General features: G+C 37.9%; 1 protein-coding gene across 1 annotated transcript; it reads left to right on the top strand.

Moving 5' to 3' along the window:
- The first annotated feature begins 1,381 nt into the window (after positions 1 to 1,381).
- Positions 1,382 to 17,002, top strand: LOC146329205 (putative E3 ubiquitin-protein ligase HERC6). The gene is made up of 23 exons (XM_084718134.1): positions 1,382 to 1,668; positions 3,241 to 3,391; positions 3,487 to 3,563; positions 3,751 to 3,978; positions 4,729 to 4,820; positions 4,965 to 5,092; positions 5,273 to 5,427; positions 5,651 to 5,706; positions 5,919 to 6,007; positions 7,573 to 7,632; positions 7,794 to 7,890; positions 8,062 to 8,242; positions 8,980 to 9,131; positions 9,513 to 9,632; positions 10,076 to 10,174; positions 10,690 to 10,869; positions 12,358 to 12,498; positions 12,850 to 13,016; positions 13,629 to 13,695; positions 13,787 to 13,857; positions 15,156 to 15,339; positions 16,290 to 16,392; positions 16,585 to 17,002. The coding sequence occupies exons 1-23, from the start codon at positions 1,449 to 1,451 to the stop codon at positions 16,818 to 16,820; spliced, it is 3,054 nt and encodes a 1,017-aa protein (XP_084574260.1). The 5' UTR covers positions 1,382 to 1,448; the 3' UTR covers positions 16,821 to 17,002.
- Positions 17,003 to 18,633: the final 1,631 nt, after the last annotated feature.

An 18,633-nucleotide genomic window follows, 5' to 3' on the forward strand; every position in this document is an offset into this window, starting at 1 on the left:
AAATCCAATAATACAATGTTGTTGAGCTATTTTTTTTAAATGCATGTGTATAGATGATTAATTTAATAGCACACAAAGTGAATAATGTGTTGTATATGTGTACAATACAGTGTTGGGCAAGTTACCTAGAAAGTGTAATAAGTGACTTTTTACTTATTACTCAAGTGAAGTGTAATATTACTTATTAGTTGGTATCACAAGTAATAAGTTACTTATTATATTACTATATTACTTTTGCAACTTATCGGCCTTGTGCTCCAAAGTTGAACTGCTCATCCAGTGAACTGTTACACCCAGAAAGCTTTTGTTCTTAGCGGTCCAGATGTTGGCTGTGGTGGAACCAAAGTCGACCTCTCTGGGTGTATATTCTCTGCCTCCTTCCCTCTCCCTCATCCTCAATTCTTCGTTTAGCTTTTTGGTTAGCAGTTGATGTGAACCGCCCTGGGTTAGGGTTAGGGTTACTGTTTTGGAAATTGTAATCCCTTACACTAGTCGTTACTGGAAAAAGTAATAAAAATATATACAATACTACTGAATACTGAATAATATACACCTCCCCAACACTACAGTATATGTATATATTGATATAGAAATAACTTATTGCATCTATGTGCTCTGTACACTTTTGTTGAACACTGAGATTGATTTAAAGCAGACGACACTCATTTCTAAAAACTGCTGCACCTTTGCTGCTCTGAGTCATGATGATGATGATGATGATGATGGTAACGATACACCTCACTGCCTAACCATGTAACAAGTTTCATTTCTGTGTGAAATGAAACTTTTGTGGAAACAAAACCAACAGCTGTCTACTGTGTGTACAGAGATCATCTTGACAAATGAATAAAATTTTTTGTATGAATGCCTTATTCATATCCTCTTACACGACATGTTGTATTCATAAGAATTACTGGCCTCTTGCCAGAAATGTCAGAAAATTGTGTATCTCGAATGTAACTCTTTAAAAAAATCAAAAATAAATCTGTATTGACTCAAAAATATTATTTTGTAATTTTCTGTTCATTGGGTAAGCTCACCCTCAACACAAAATGTCACACTTATTCTTATTGCAGATAAAGTTTAACTTCTTAAACTTGCAGACTCATCTTTCATGGTAGCTCCTGTTGCTCTCATGCTGCCTTCCCTGTTGCCTACTAACCTCGTAAAGTAGAGTACTTCGGACGTACACGCTATTGGTTCTTCATAGTTTGCATCTGGTCGAATGTAAATGACAACTTTTTTTTTTTTTTACCGAGCAACAAACTTAGTTGTCATGTCAGAGATCTTAACTCTATTACAAAAACATATATTATAGCCTACAGTCGCAGAATGCATATATCCGATAGTGATAGTCATACTTCCGACAGCAAGTGAAGGCAGCGTCAGAGTGCCATAATAGAGCGAGGTGGTGGCCTCTTCAGGGTTAGTGCACGACAGGTGGAGACATGGTGCAGCTGAACTGCTGGGGAGACAGCTCCAGTGGACAGTTCAGTCCACAGACGGGACTCGGCCCGGTGTCCTGGACTGTCCCCGGGAACATCACCGACATCTGCTGCGGGGAACAGCACACTTTGTTTCTCACCCAGGATGGAGGCGTCTTATCGTGTGGACACAACGCACAGAGACAACTCGGGCGAAAGAAATGTAAAGATGGAAGGACACTAGGTGAGTTATAATGATGATATTTTTCAGCACAGTCGATAAATGAAAGAACAGAATAACAATACTAAAATTACTATTAGTACTACTATTACTACTACTACTACTACTAATAATAATAATAATAACGATTAACTCTGACCATTAAAATAGCTGAGCTCAGCTACGAAATTAAAAACGAAGACGTTGCTACTTTTTTGTAACATCACGTGCAGAGTTATTTAATTTTCTTTGGTGCGTTTTCGTGAGTCTGTCAAGACAATAATTTTCTCTGAGGTAGAACTTTATCTTGTATTTTCTCTGTCTGACAACTCAGTGAGTTTATTGCAGCCATAACAAACTGAATCATCACCAACAGAGATTGTGCAAGCTGATTAACAGAGTTTTAAGTTTCAGTTTCGTTTCCTTGTTATAAATCCACGCATCGAAAGTTAACCAAACTACACTTTATTATGTGTTGAGTTCACGTACACCAAGAGAGTTGGACATTCGGAAGATCGAGGCAGCCTTAGATTACATGTGTTGGCTTAGCTTTGATGTCTGATGAACAGCAAAATATTGGTGGATGTGAGAAATGTGAATATAAATAAAAATGCAATAACAGTGGTGGTAGGAGTATTTAGATCATTTGTACAGGTAAAAGTAAAAATATTACAACGTTAAATACTTTATACCCCATTATTAGCAAAATATACTGAAATGTATCTCAAGGAAAAGTATGTATGATTCAGAATGGCTCCTTTCGTGTTTCACATTTTCATATTATTAATATCATTATTTAAACACAAGCTAGAGAAACAGTTCTTACCCATTTCATGTATATCTTCCACCTTAAACCTAAACATAAAATAGTTAAAAACAGACATAACACATATATACCTACATATAAACATGTACATACATTTCCAGTTTTATATGTAATTGGAATACAAAAGCAAACATACAACTACATTGTAAGTATCTCAAGTCTTTGTTATTTTCAGAAAAGATAATAATGTTTGAGAAAAAAAATGAAAGAATTAAAAACCAGCATTTTTGTAGAGTTAAGTATAAAATCTTTGCCAAACAGCACAACGGTGCGTAATAATGGACTAATGAAACAATGAGGAGAACAGGAGTTTGCTGGGAAAAAAATAGGCTTTTTATTTACCCCAAAAATGCAAAACAATATAAACCAAGAACTTAATAACTAGGCCTATAAAAGAGGTCAACAAAATAGAACTATACTCAAAATAACCACAACATAACAAGCTGTTAACTGAGCAAACTGACCTGATGAAATGAAACATGAAGGAACATATGTAGTGGTTTGGCCAAATCAACTATGACAAGAGGGGTGCAAGATTAAAATTAAATAAAGAGATTATAAATCAAATAAACTGAAGTGTGGACTTAAATTTGGGTATGAATTTTTCAGGGTGTGGTTGAATGGAAATAAAAATTAACCAGTGTACTTCAGAAAGTATTGAGGCGAGTGTGTGAACAATATTGCCACTTCTGGCTGTCACTTTGTGCGGCTTTGGCCGTCACAATCACACATGTTTCTGTTTGTGAGTCCCTGTCTTCCTCCTGTGTCAGGTCGTGTGGAAGGCCTGGGTGATGTGGTGTCAGTGGCTTGTGGTCAGGACCACAGTCTGGCCGTGTGCGCGTCTGGACACGTGTTCTCCTGGGGGGCGGAGGAGGATGGACAGCTGGGCACGGGTCTAACGTGCACCGGTCACAGACCATGGTAAGATCTCCATCTGTGAAATGTTTACGTATGCGTACCTGTCACTGAAAGTCAGTTTTTCTAACATTTGGTTTCATTGTCTCATCAACACATAGTCGGGTGCCAATTCCACTGCCAGTCCCAGTGATCCAAGTAGCCTGTGGAACCTCCCACTCCCTGGCTCTGACTAAAGGTACAACACTGATGACATCTGTGTGTTCATATAGATCCAACTGGACGGCTTGTCATTTTTATTTATGTATAATATAGCACTGATATAGTTAAGTATTAACTTTACATTTGTCCATTCCACTGATAGAGTCTATAGATTTTGTGTTTAATTTAAACATTTATTATCTCCATTATTTTCCACTCCTCAGGAGGAGATGTCTTTTCGTGGGGTTTGAACAGTCACGGTCAGCTGGGCCTGGGAAAGGACGTGTCACAGCAGCACACACCTGTGCTGGTGTGCGCTCTGACCGGCGTAGCGGTGACGCGGATTTCAGCCGGAGCGACCCACACCCTGTTCCTCACACTCCCCGGCCTGGTGTACTGCTGCGGGGCAAATAAATCTGGGCAGCTGGGGCTCAACAGGGTGGATGAGAGAGGTACGAATAATTGACTTTAAATCAGTCACAAACTCACTTTTCACATTTAGAGTAACAGATCGCTCACAAAGGTGCAGCTCGCTGGGGCGATTTTATGAAGAAGAAACGGCTGCTGCAGTTTTTTATGTTTTGTGTTTTTGAGGTTTTCCATTCAACACTAAATAAAATAATGAATAAAAAATGAACAGTTACATTAAAATACACTAATTCTAGTTCCAGTTTGTGCCTCTCACAGATTATAGTCATATTAGAGTAACAGAGCCATGTGTAAAGAAAAAACTTTTTCTAAGTTGTGACTCAATTTTCTATCTTGGTAGCCTAAAAGACATGTTGTACCTCTGTGCTAGTATTATGTGACAAAAATACAAATGTTATTTTGTATGGAAATAAAAAGAATATGTAAAATCGCATTAATATAGATAAAGGTAAGTCAAAGCAAGTTTTGAATTTTGGTTCATGTTGCACAGGAAACAGTTGAAACTTGGAAAACAGGCTAAAAATGTTTTTCATTGTGCTGCAAACTAAATATGTTTTCATGCAGATGTTTAAACAAGTCTTGGAGGGTTCTGGAAATACCTTCACAACCATGGAAAGTGTTAAGTGTGTTCTTTTTAAGAAAAAATGATGCTTAACTCTGTGACTTGAATGTAATGATGATACATCAGAAGCACAAACTGGGGCTGTTAATCTTGCATCAACCTACTGATCATATATTTCATCTTATGTAAAATTTCTTCTCATCTTTAACAGGCAGGTTCAACATCTGCGTGGTTCCTGCCCTCCGACCTCTGGCTGTCTCCTTCATGAGCTGTGGAGAGTCACACTCTGCTGTGCTGACAAAGGTCCAGACTTCACTAATCCTTCACTAAGCCTGATTCTCAGATGAATATGTCGGCTTGATTTACAGAATTTGACAAAATTATCACAGTGTCAAGATAATTACAGTCGTTGTGTCTTATGATATTTTGTGATGCTGTGATTTCTAGGATGGCGAAGTTTTCACCTTTGGAGAGGGACGCTACGGCCAGCTCGGTCACAACTCCACTGCTGACGAAGTGAGACCCAGACTGGTCGCCGGTCTGGAAGAATCCGCCACACAGATCTCATGTGGCAGGTAAAAAAACAGGAGGTTGATTATGTGAACACTGAAACTGAAAAATTTAATGAAGGATTTGGGTGACACAATAATAAAATCATTACCTTTTCTAACTTGACACATCTAACTGAAGTACCTAAGATGTACCATTACTTTTTAAAAATACTTTTACATCAACAACTGTTTCTTGTCTCCTAGACGACACACTCTGGTTTTGGGCTCCTCTGGCCAGTTGTGGGCTTTTGGCAACGGGGCCAAAGGTCAGACTGGGACTGGACGATCAGAGGACAGTCTGACGCCCACTCTGGTGCAACTACCATGGACCACTGACAGTGCAGCAGCCATACCTGAAGGTGTGTACAAAGAACTTCAATATTGTGTTGATTTTAGAAGCCCCTGTGATGTTTCCCCTGGTAACATCACAATATATAATGTCAAAAATAAAATGATTTCGATAAAAAATCTCCCCCTGCTTCTTTTGAACTGGCCACGTATTAATCACTCGTTTCATCCAAGTCTATCACAGGTAAATGACATTTGTAAGTGTGTTTTCTGTTCTTTATTTTGTTTAAGCAGGCTTGAAAATATCAGCTGGGTGGAATACAAACTTCACTTGGACTCCTCCTACACAGGTACTATGTTCAATTTACAGATTTTTCAAAATGATGCACATTTATGTAAAACGGACTATATTTTACCAAGATTTAATGTCCTCTTGTACCAAAACTTGTTCGGATGGATTTGAAGGTTAAAGGAATTTGGCCCAAAAATGAAAATGTAAGTGAAAGCTGACCAGATTAAGTTGTCTGGTTTTAAAGTTATATTTTTATCACTCTCTTTTAAGAGTTTGGAGCGACAGATAACTGGACGGCTGGATGAGACAAAACTGCAGCAATGGCTAACAATGAGACACGGCAGCACAGAAGCAAAGAGGTTCTTTTTTTTTACAATTGTATTATATTTGTGATTATGTAACTGCACATCAGAGCATGTGAGCAAAGTGGAGCGGTGGAAACTGTTTGACCCTCTGCTTCCCTGCTCAAAGCCGCACCAAGCTTCTCCGCTCATTATGGCTCCTCACTCAACTCAGATTTCATCTAGAGGTGGTGAAAAAAATCGATTATTAATTAATCACAATTATGTTATGGACAAATATGAATCGATTATTACATTTTCAAAAATCGATTATTTTTTGCATTATTTTATTTTGCAAAAATGTTATCCCGCGGTCAACGGAGGTTGAACGTCAAGCGAGCGCGCCCAGTTCCAGTTCGCAAGTGCGTGCAGCGGCCAGAGCGAGTGAGCCGTAAGAGCAGGTGTGTAAAATGGACGAGGAACAACCAACAACGAGCGACCAACTAGGGCTGCAACGGATCGCAGTTGACCAGTTGAGTCACTGTTACTTTTGTATAAGTTATAATACCTGAAATCTCCATGCAGAGTTGCAGTGAACAGACAGGACAGATGCTGCTGTGTGCAGCGCAGCTCTGATTTAAAAGCCGTCACATCACCTTGAGTGAAATCCAGACCATAACTTTTTTCACTGATGTAACTATGCTGTCACCAAAGAAACAGATCATAAAACTGTGATGTTCATTGAAACTGTGGTGATATCAGCTGTCTTAACTTCTACACAGCTCCTCTCTGCTCACCGGTGACCTCAACAATCATAATTGAATTGGATCGGGAAATCAGACAGATGAACCACCCCTAATTTCATCCCACTCCGCCCAAATCGCTCACTCTAAAAATGAAAAATCTGCATTGTTATTCAGCTTCAGTTCAAACCGTAGCCTGTAGGCCAAAACACACTAAAAGCTTCAATATACGCGTGTCAATTGAAGCTTCACTGCAGGCTTCAGATTTAAAATTCCAACACCACAGAACCAACTTTTAATGAAATATTGCCCTCTGAAGGGAAAAATTCTCACCTTTTTTCAGCTCAGTCTATATAATGACTAAACAGTGCGCAATATTCATGTTTTTGTATTAATGCTGCATGATAATTTACATCAGTTTCACTCAGGTTACATCAGTAAGGACATTTTAGACCACAGCAGACAGCAAACTGCACAGTGTCTGGACACTGAATGACTAACAATAATTCAACACAGTGACAGATGTTTCAAGACGAGCATCTGTCTGACAAATACACAGATGTTTTAGTCTGCAGTGTATAAACAACAGAACTGAAGAGTAACATCAAGATTTCTCATCAAAAAAGTTTTATACCAGTCGTCACTTCACACACACTCGTCTCTGCTGCCTCTTTCTCTCTCTCTGCCTCTGAGCAAAATCAGAGTGGGACAGAGCGAGAGATAAGGCAACGCTCCACCTTTTTAAAAAAGCTGCTCTGTGCTACATCCAACCCGCTCACACTCACGCTGCCCGCTCGCTCCCGCTCCACTCACATGCTCTGCTGCACATATGCATTATCAGTCTCATATCCAGTAACTGTAGTGTTTTTAAGATTTCTCTTCTCTTTCCTTATTCAACAGGGAAATAGAGTCAATGTTTTTCACAAGTTCAAGTCTCGTTGCAAGTTTCACGAAGGCCAAGTGAGTCCTTTTCATTTTGACGGACCGTGATGTTTAGAAGCAAAATCAGTTACAATTTTGAAATTATGAGAGTAAGTCTCAGAAATAAAAGATGATTTAAATGTCATTTACCCTTAAGTTGACACTGACATTTTGTTTTAATGCTTTGTTTTTGGGATCAGTGGTCCTCCATTGGAAGCAGGTGCCTTGACTGTGGACCTTGAAGCAGCTGGCCGTGCTTTTGACCAGCTGCTGGCGGTGCCATGGATCAAACAATCAGTTAAGGACATAAATTCAGTTCATTTTCATGCATCACTGAGATCATTTGTTCTTTCACTAAGGACACAAATGGACTCAGAGAACTACTTCCCCATAATGTGCTGTCATGACCTACCAGTCTCTCAACATTTTGTACACTAAATATTTCTATTTCATCTCTTTTCCATGCAGGTGAATCTTAAAGTCTTGATTGAATTGTTTTTGGCTTCAAGCCCTTTCCTAAAATCACCAGAGATCATCCTGCTTCTGCTGACGTGTCCCCTTTATCAAGGGGATGCTAATGTCATGAACAACGTGTTGCCGATGGCTGTTGTTATCGCACGTTTGAATGACAAGACACGGACAACGCTAAGTAAATCATTAAACATTTTTTTCTTTTATCTGAGAAGTCTTTTTGTTGCAGGTTTGGAGAGTTATGTGATGAGAAATATCACAAATAAGACATTAAATATTGACTATGGCCATGCAAAATTAAGATATTTTAAGTTTTATATCCCCCTAATGTGATAAATAGTTTTCACAGATCCTTTCAACCAAATTTTAAAATTTGCAAAATAAAACTATACACAGTTGTCAGTACTTAAAACTCTTCTGTTCTTTAAAGGGGCAGTTCACCCTAAAATCAAAAATACATATTTTTTTCCTTGGCCTGTAGTGCTGTTTATCCGTCTAGATTTTTTTGGTGTGAGTTTTTGGAGTTTTTGGCCATACAGATGTCTATCTTCAGCATAACGGGACTAAGAAGCAAACGGCTTGTGGTGCTCAAATGCACCAAAAAATACATATGAAAAATTCTAAACCAGTGCCAAAAAATTCTGAAAAATGGCAGGCATGTCCGTGGCCAATATCTATTCTCTGCAAAAACTCTGCAACTCGCACACACACACACACACACACACACACACACACACAAACACACAAACACACAAACACACAAAATAGATACACTACAGGCCAGGGGAAAAATATTGATTTTTGATTTTGGGGTGAACTGTCCCTTTAATAACTTTGAAAAGTGTGAGGTATTAATTTGATATATGCTGTATAATTCCCACAATCTGAATAAAGTGTGTGTTTTTTGTTTTGCAGAAGACATGTGGTCCTCCCTGACGCCCTCCATGCTAATGAAGCACATCTTGGTGTTCAGAAACGCTCTGGCCTTCCTGCTAAAAAATGGCCTCTTGTTCACTCACAACCCCGGAGTCAAATACCTGCTGGAGGCGCTCAAGCTGCTTTACAAAGTGAGTGGTGTTATTGCAATCATCAGTGGGTTTAGTGTCATATATGTATTTTTTAATTTGGGATCAAAGATGAATGGGAATGTGAGACTAAGCTCGGAAACACAGAATTTGACCCCGGATTTGATCTTGATTGATTCTAGCTTGAAATTTCCAGTTTGTGCTATAACTAGGCAGGTGCTTTAGGCATTTTCTCTTGAACCCGTCAGTCATTTTCTAAAGGTTTTTGGAAAAAGATTTGTTCTCCTGTGTCATCACAATCGACCATTATTGTCCATGTATGGTCCAGGTTGCTTTATACGTTACTGAATGAAAATATTGGTCTATGTAGTGTGTGTAACCTGTTTTTTCTTTTTTTTTTTGGTCATGTATATATTTTCACAGGCAAACAAAACTGGAAAGTCCTATAAAGTCCCACTGAGCACCTTTTATGTTGAGGAAATCAGCGGTAATGTGCAGCCACTCGAGGATGTCACTCTTTGGTGGCAATTTTCTAAAGTGGAGGTAAAAACATACAGTACAGTATAAGGATGAAATGATGACTGGTTTTGTGACATTATTAAAACCATGTTTGATTACAGTGCTTTGAAAAACTCGCAGCATACGTTTGTTTTGCCTCACTAAAACCTTGACATCGTAAAGGACATGATGTCATTTCAAACGGTTGAGAGGTTTTTAATATGAAAGTCGTGCGTGTATCAGTAGTTTTTGAAAGTTTTTGTCAGCATATTTCAACAATAAAATAATAACTTTGATAACTCTGATCACTGTAATCATGATGTCAGATTTTCATCCTGATTCATCTCTAGTACAGTTTACAAAATGTTGCTGTATTTTTCAAGGAACAATTTTCATTTTTCTCCTGAGTAGTTTTCATTTTCTGTTGGGCTGCTTATTGCTGAAATTACTTCTTGGTAAATCACTATTTTCTCATTATTTCCTTGAAGGATGACGTCAACACACCTGCCATTTTCTGCCGGTACCCATTCGTGTTCACTCTGGTTTGCAAGACTGCAGTCTTTAACATCTTTGCATTCATGATGAAGGTATGGTGAAAGTGGATCATTTGGTAACATTTTACTGAAGGTCTTCATTATTCAAACAGCATAATAGAACTTCAGTTGTTTCTAAAAGCTGCTAAAAGGAAATTTTCATATATTGCTGATTTTGGAGGCCCCTGCCGACAAAAGTGGTAGTGTTCCTACCAACATAATCACAAAATACAATGTTAAAAATAATTAAATATAATTGTCTAAATAAAAATCTCCCTCTGCTTCTTTTTAACTGGCTAATGTACCACTCACTGTAACTTTTCCTGGAAAAATGTAAACACAGGCTCATTTCATCTGATTTCACAGGAGAAGTAAAGTACATAGAAGCATCTGTCTTCTTGCTGATGCTCTTGTTTGCATATGTAGGTCATATAGCAGCATCAGTATGAAACTGAGGCTGTTTCATAACCAGTTAAAACTCCTTGTAGTAGCTTTAATTTGAGCATTATTTTTTTATGTCATGTATCATTATATTAAAGTTGCCTTCCATCTGGGCTCGGTAATTACAGAAAGTGCATCGTCTTATTCATGAATGGGCGATCACGTGGCCAGGCGTGTTCGGGCCAGATCCCACAGACTCTGCGCCGGCTCCGGTCTTCCAGCTAACTCTGAGACGAACTCACCTGGTCGAGGACACCTTCAGACAGCTCGCTGCAGCTGACCACTGCGCCTTCCAAAGAGACCTTTTGGTAAACATGCCGTCAAACCTGCTTTCACTTTCTAAAGCTACATTTGCTTGCTTTTATCTCAGTATTACTTAATGTCAGAATAATTAAAGGGACACTCCAGCTATTTGGCTTTGTACTTCCAAAAAAATTGTGGCACACACAAAAGCCTAACAAGATAAGGTCAAAACCTAGTATATGGCAGTCTGTTTAAACGTCTAATGTGACTTCCTGGATATGAAATGCTCATCTGCAATTCTCTCTAGTGGTCTCAGTAATGGAACTTGTGGTGCAGAGCACTCTAAAAAAAATTAAAAATTCACCTCTAGTGTCTCTTCCCAGAAATCATGACCTGGTTACTCAAGATAATCCACAGACCTTGTTGTGAGCAGTTTCATGTAGGGACTACTTTCTTTCCGCAGTAGAATCTATCAGAACTACTTTGTCTTCCACTTGAAAGAAAGTAGTTCCTCCATGAAACTGCTCACAACAAGGTCTGTGGATTATCTCGAGTAACCGGATTATGATTTCTGGAAAGAGACACTAATGTTGAAATTTTCAGAAGTACTTTTTGATGCTTTGAGCACCACAAGCTGAGTGCCATTTAATCCCATATTGAAGAGAAGGCAGACATCTTCAAAATTCTGCAACTCCCACCACAAAAAAATGAGGTGGACAAATAGAACTACAGGCCAGGGAGAAAAACTGTATTTTTGATTTTGGGGTGAACTGTCCCTTTAACTGTACTTTCTCCCACGTGTCTTGGTGCATGAACAACTGCTCTCTCAGCCACTGCTCTATGTATGCTCTGTGCTGTATAATTAAGAAAGCAGTTCAAAACACAGAGGGAAACTCTTTACCACATTCTGCCATTAGAAACTAAAAACAGTCAGCTGATAATCAGCCTGATCAGCCACCATCAGTAATCAATACACACATTATCAAACCATTAATCAAACCAGTAACTAAGAGCAGTCAGCATCAAACAGTCTTATCGTAGCCCTCTTTAGCAGTTAGTGTTTCTGTAGTGATGACGAAACATTAAAAGACCAAACCTGTTAACAGTTTAAATTGACTAAAGCTCACTGCACCGAACTCACTTTCAGAAATATGACTAACAATTTCTTACATGTAAAAACATAAACTCTAGAAAGAAAAGATGTCATATGTTGACAGTCTTCTTGTAAATTAAGCATTAATATAATCCATAAAGATAAAAAGTATTTCTTTATAGACTTTATATTTTACAAACTCTACCAGCCTCTGTTGGTTAGCTGTGCTATAAATAAAAAAATAAGTTAAAAATGCGTGCTGGTCAGTGGATCAGATACATGCTGAATTAAACAGACTCATAACACAGTCAATATCATCATGTAGAATGTGAATTAACAAACTACCAGGTGTGCTATGTACTATTTGGTGCTCAAAGTGTCTGTTTATTACACAAAATGGACATCGTAGAAGAACTGATCAGTTCAGTTGATGCTCCAAGTATTATTTTACTCTTCTTAGGTACAATTTGTGGATGACAGGAAGGTGATGAATGTCAACAAAAGAGACCTTTTCCTGCACGTGTTTGATGAGCTGATAGATCCTGAGTCTGAATTGTTCATGTACAACGAGAGCAAGACTCTGGCCTGGTTCCCTCCCAAGGTAAGACCAAAAACCACGTATTAAGTTCATGTATATTCTAAGTCTTTTTTGTAAACACTAAACTGATTCTGTGACAAACTGGAAACCTTGAACTTTTACAACCATATACATCTTGACTTGAACTGAATTGGCTTTTCATATGTACGAGTTTAACATACACTTGATCTGATTACTATAAAAGTGTGGAGAAAAACATGATGAACGAAAGGATGATCTCTTTTTTTGACCTGACGTCTGATGCCTCTTTTACAGTTTTGCTCTCTTACTCACTGTGAAGGTTTACATCCTGTACATTTGACAGTTGTGGAATTGTACTAAATCCTAATCGTGTTTTTGTCACCAACCAAACAGCCGAAAGTGGAGGAGAAGACTTACTTCCTGTTTGGCGTCCTGTGTGGCCTGGCCCTCTACAACCACAACATCATCCACATGCCCTTCCCTCTGGTTCTGTTCAAAAAGCTGCTCAGAGTCAAACCGTCACTGGAGGACATGAAGGAGTTTGAACCCGTCATTGGAGAGTAAGACTTCAAAATGCAACACAGCTGCTTTGCAGTTGCAGTTTTTGTCATGTTGTTGTCACATACACCCCATTTACACCCGGTATAAATAATTTATCTAATCAGAGTAGCGTACATGCTGGTACTGCAATACAAGAGGACACAGTATATTATACAAAGAAATTAAGAATTTAATGTTTTTCATTTGCCAAATTTAAAAGAGTGGTCAAAAAAGTTAATGATTTGTCACAGAAAGTGTTTAACAAAGTTTGTAAAGTTTCCCATAACTCTGATTTCTGAAGAGAGTCTGATTAGCCGCCAACTCAAGTTATTCAAGCGCAGGTTTTTGTAGGACAAATCTGATCTCAAGGAGGACAACGAGAATGCATTTAAAATACCAGGTGAAAGTGCAAAGACGAGATCATCTTGTTTATTGTCCAGATAATGTATCCAGATACAGATCTCATATTAATACCAGGTGTAAATGCAAAAGCAAGATCAGATCATTCATTATTCAGATTACGTATCCAGATATAGATCCCATTTCACCAAGTGTAGCTGGGGTCTGTAGTTTGTTTTGCAGGTTTGATTTGAAACTTTTTTGATCTTGTTGTATGCTCACTGTGTCGTCAGGTCTTGGCGGTGCATGCTGGAGGACTACACTCCTGATGTCATTCAAAGCCTGGACACTACTTTCACTGTAAGTTTATCAAATCAGTGTTTTTTCATTACTTCAACCTACACATATTACTGCAGTATTCCAGTCTGATTGTAAGTATCATTCATTACAGGTGACCTGGGGTGATGAGACCGTTGAGCTTGATCCAGCAGAACCTGGAAAACCTGTCACAGCATCAAACAAGTATGTTCAAACAGATTTACTGTATCTGGCCACAGGAGATCATTGTTTGCATGATTGTTGATCTAAAATAAAAAAACATGATAACTAGAGAAGTGTTTCTTAAACTTTTTGCACTACATACCGCCTCCAAAAATATTTAACTTTTCAAGTGTCACCATTATGACTGACTTTAAAAGTAGTGTAGATCAACCCGATTTAGCGCAGGAGGCAGGTTTATTCCTAATAACAAGATTATTTGTGATTCACTGTCGTCAGCCGCAGCCACACTGCCTTCACAGTGAGGTCATGTCTTATGTCACCACAGCGTGACTCATAATGGATAACACATGCATGTGTAGCAGGCTGAGGCAGCATATATTTCATGTCAAGGGGAGAATGAGAGAAATTGTATTGAGTCAGTAGTTTTGAGCTGAGGCTGTATTTATATTTGGGATATGAAGCATTTTAAATAATCTACGGAATTATGTCATAATGAGAAAAATACTGTTGTAGGTGCTGAGGAAATACAGTTGAAATTATGGAGGCCGCTTATAAAAAAAACAAGCATATCTCAAAAACTGAAAAATATAAATAGTTTAAATAACTTATGGAGTGTTAAGAAATATTTTGTTCAATTTTCTACATTCAGAAATCTTTTAGATCACTATGTTTTGTGTGTTTATTAACTAAAATTGATGGAAAAACATGTCAGATTTTTGTATATTTTTCTTAGTTGTGACAAAATCTCAATAGTTTTATTAATTATTGATGGTTTATTGACTTACATAACCTTTTACCTTAGGTTGCTCAAATTTTAGAGATATGAAGCTTTTGAAGAAACTCCATCACAATAAGCAAAAATTGCTATGTGGACCATTTCTATTGCAGAGTTCAAAGTAAAAGTGTGTTACACTTCTGTAGGTGTGTGTCTCTGATATCCTCCCAACTTTCTTGTCATTTCACATTTTGACTTGTTGACTAACACATTATTATTGTTCATCCTTATATTGGCTGAAAATCCTGCTTTTGCTGCCATCCAGCTGTTGAAACTTTAAAGTGGCCACACTCTCTGTTACAGCTTAAAAACTACAACATCCAGTCTCTGCCTTTTGAAATCCCTGTTGTTACACGACTGACTGGTTGCTCAGTTAAACTGTTATATAGAGCCCATAGAGGGCAGTGCAACAGTACTTTTCTGCTGTTCAAAACGTATTGTGGAGTTGTTCTTGGATTACATAAGGATTATTTATGTACACATTGACTGGTAGTACCGAGGTGAATGAAGCTGTGTGTATAATTCTGAATTCTCTTTTTAATAGGAAAGACTTTGTGGCTGCTTTTGTCAACTACGCCTTCACTAAATCAGTGGAGCGAGTGTTTGAGGAGTTCAGGAGAGGCTTCTTCAAGGTGTGCGAGATCGACGTGGTGGACTTCTTCCAGCCAGAGGAGCTGCAGGCAGTGATGGTGGGCCAAGAGAACTACGACTGGGAGGTGTTCAAGCAGGTTTGAGAAAAACCATAAGAGGCTTTGACTTTAAAATCTGGAAGAGATTCTGAAATGTAGTTACTGAGATTTATCTTTACATGCTTGTTCAGATTTTTTGTGTCTAATGAGATCATTCTGAACAAGAATACAGAATCAAAATACACCAAACATGATTAAATGCATAGTTTCTCACATTTGCGATACACATTGATGCATCACTTAAACACACAAAAGTGTAGGACCTGTTTTAAAACTTTGTTCGCTGCTCAGAACATAATTCTCTCTCTCTCTCTCTCTCTCTCTGACAACCTAAAAGCATGTGATGTGCATTGAGAAGTGTGTGTGTGTGCAAGTGTCATTTTACTGTCTGCAGCTGGTCAAGTTTGGGTTATGTTGGGTAGTTTTTTTCCAGTGGTTCCCAAACTAGGGATCGGGCCCCCCCAGAGGGTCACCAGATATGTTTGAGTGGTTGTGAGATGATAAATAGGAGAAAAAATAAGGAAAAGAAAACTTTCTGGCCACAAATACATACTCTTTTTTTTTTTAAATGTGTCTCTAATTTTTGTTTTTATTTGATATATTGATAATCTTACCTCTTTTGGGCCTCATTTATTTAAATTAAATAATTTTAGAAGTTCAGAGGGGAACTCTTGTTGGTGAAATGTGTGTTTTTTTTGTCATACTTGTGTAAGGGGTCACAAGCCAAAAAGACTGGGAACCACTGGTTTAATCTTTAATAATATATTGTATTTTTAAAACGGTAGAAGCTGTAGCTGTCAGATATTTCCTTCTGAAGTTTAGTGGCGTTGAAGTAAAAAGTGTCATAAAATGTGAAGACTCAAGTACAATACAAGTATACCAAAATTGTACTCAAGTACAGTACTTGAGTACTTTGCAAAAAAAAAGCGTCAGCATGGCTTTTGAGTTTGTTAGATTTCTACTTATGTGTATTTTATTTTTCCAAACAGAACACTGTTTATGAAGGAGACTATCATGCTGAGCATCCAAATATCGTGATCTTCTGGGAGGTGTTTGACAGACTGACACCAGAGGAGAAGAAAAAGTTCTTCTGTGAGTATTAACACATGATTGAGTTTAATATCATTTATCAAGTTTGATTTACAGCGGAGTTGAACCATTTCTATCAGATTCAGAATTAATGACGAGCCAACAGGAAAATTTCTTGGTATTCCCCAAAGTTTTCTTTAATGAATCCAAGATGATCAGATTATTTATCATCGTCTCCTCCTTGTTTGTGTCCAGTGTTCCTCACAGGCTGTGACCGCGTGCCGTTCCAGGGTATGGAAAGCATCAGGATGACAGTTGCCGTCTTGCCCGACGCCACCGACCTCCACCTGCCTGAATCTCTCACCTGTCACCTGCTGTTATTGCTGCCCATGTACCAGAGATACCCAGTGGAGAGGATGATGCAGACCAGACTTCTTCAGGCTATTAATCACAACAGAGGCTTCTGGAAAGAAAACACGGGCAGAAGTTAGGAAACCTTCTGTAGAAACACCTCAGTTAGGTTTGGGCGTTTTTTGTCTCTATAATCTGCCAAATGTAGCGTTTTGTCTTTTTCTTCTAAATGTAGACGTAATAATGCATTAAAGTTCTATGCTGGGATGCATAGGAGGATTTCTGAGTTATGAAGGAAGTTAACAGAAGTAGATTGGCAGCCCATGTGCTCTCAGTTAGTTTTAAAAGGTGCACAGTAATATGTGCTCTTTAATTTCACTTGTTTGGCACCACTTTCCCATGTTAAATGTTTAAGTCTCATTTGATGTTTTTCTCAACTTTCTGTCATCAAATCTTATGTTTATGAAGGAGTATAGTCTAGAGTTATTAACAGTTACAAAGAGTTAGAATATATAGAATATATATAAATATATCATAACGCACTTTAATTAACCTCAGTCTTTCAACACCTTATATTATTATAATCTTGGCATTAAAGGTAGAATAAGTAGGCTTTGTGCAAGCTGTTCATGACAGGAAACCAGAAAGTTCGCTGATTGTTGAGTTTCATTCTCATGACGTCAAATATTGATGTTTGGGTTGATAAAGCACCCCGAGCACAGTAAAAGAAAATAAGGAAATACAGGCAGAGGGCAGGGTCTCTGTAGACGCAGACACCACCACGTACTTCTAGTGGATCAGAAGTGAAGGGATTTTTTATGCTTATATGAGTCTACACATTTTCTTCTTTTAAGGAAAAATGTTGCATATTATGCTTTAAGCACTCTTTCTGTTCATTTTATTCAAGCTTTAATCTGAAGCATATATTTTGTTTGTGTAGTAAAAAAGGGCCGGATGTATTTGTAACTCCAGAAGTTCATTATTTTCTTGCCCTTTATGCTTTAATAACCTACTGAAATGAATGCCTTTACTCTGCAGTACTCGCTTGTCATGTATTATCATGTTTTTTAAAAAATAAGTAATTTTAGTAATATGTTTTGTAAACCACATGCCTACTATCAGAACACAATCTTATAATATCTGACAGGACCTGGTTATTTCCTGGTTTATTTCATTTACTACATGGGGTAAGAATCACCAAAGGCCCCATATGATATAAAATTATCATGATATCTAAGTCCTTATTATAACATTATTGTGATCTCAAACAATTTGTGTTGTGTATTGTTGGATAAATTGTGATTTATTACCATTGTCAACACCTTTCTTGTCTAATGAAATAAAGCTTTCAGGCAGTTGATTGAGTCGTCTCTAATCATTTCTGCTTCCACAAAATGGGATTTTCAAGCAGACAGACAAAAACCTACCAATCCCACCCGACCATGACGCCTGCTGATCTCACCAGAAAAACACTCAGCACCATCTAGTGGACTAAAAGAGAAACTGATTTTATTGTTCTAGTAGCAAAAAGTTTAAATGCATTTGCAATATTAATAATTTACATAATAATAGATTGAGGCTTGGCATCTGTGTATTCATACTGTATTGCAATATATTGCAATACTGTATTGCAATATATTGCAATACTATGCTAGTGGACAGTCAGTTAAATAGGAATAATAATTTTTACAATATCATTCTTGATTTGTTTGCAGTCCTTATATCCATATCAAATCAATCATTTAAGCAAACATTTAGCTTAAATGTATATATGTAACAATTCCGCATCCAATGAGTACAGCGGTCCAATTAGCGAGTTGGAGCCATAGACGGTACACTGAATAGGCTGAAATCTTATTTATTTTACAGTCTATGGTTGAAGCCAGTTTTTTTTTTCACCTGCCTTCTCCTCCCCAGACTCGAGGAAGATCAGCCAGGCTGCAGGAGCACAAG

Source organism: Lutjanus erythropterus, chromosome 4 (genome assembly GCF_056507025.1).
Source record: "Lutjanus erythropterus isolate fLutEry1 chromosome 4, fLutEry1.hap2, whole genome shotgun sequence".
NCBI classification, from domain to species: Eukaryota; Metazoa; Chordata; class Actinopteri; order Lutjaniformes; family Lutjanidae; genus Lutjanus; species Lutjanus erythropterus.

Excerpts from the sequence above, each read along its gene's own strand:
- LOC146329205 (XM_084718134.1), top strand. The coding sequence starts at position 1,449 with ATGGTGCAGCTGAACTGCTGGGGAGACAGCTCCAGTGGACAGTTCAGT. Across the intron at positions 3,979-4,728 it reads CAACAGGGTGGATGAGAGAG|GCAGGTTCAACATCTGCGTG; the intron begins GTACGAATAATT and ends CATCTTTAACAG. Across the intron at positions 4,821-4,964 it reads ACTCTGCTGTGCTGACAAAG|GATGGCGAAGTTTTCACCTT; the intron begins GTCCAGACTTCA and ends TGTGATTTCTAG.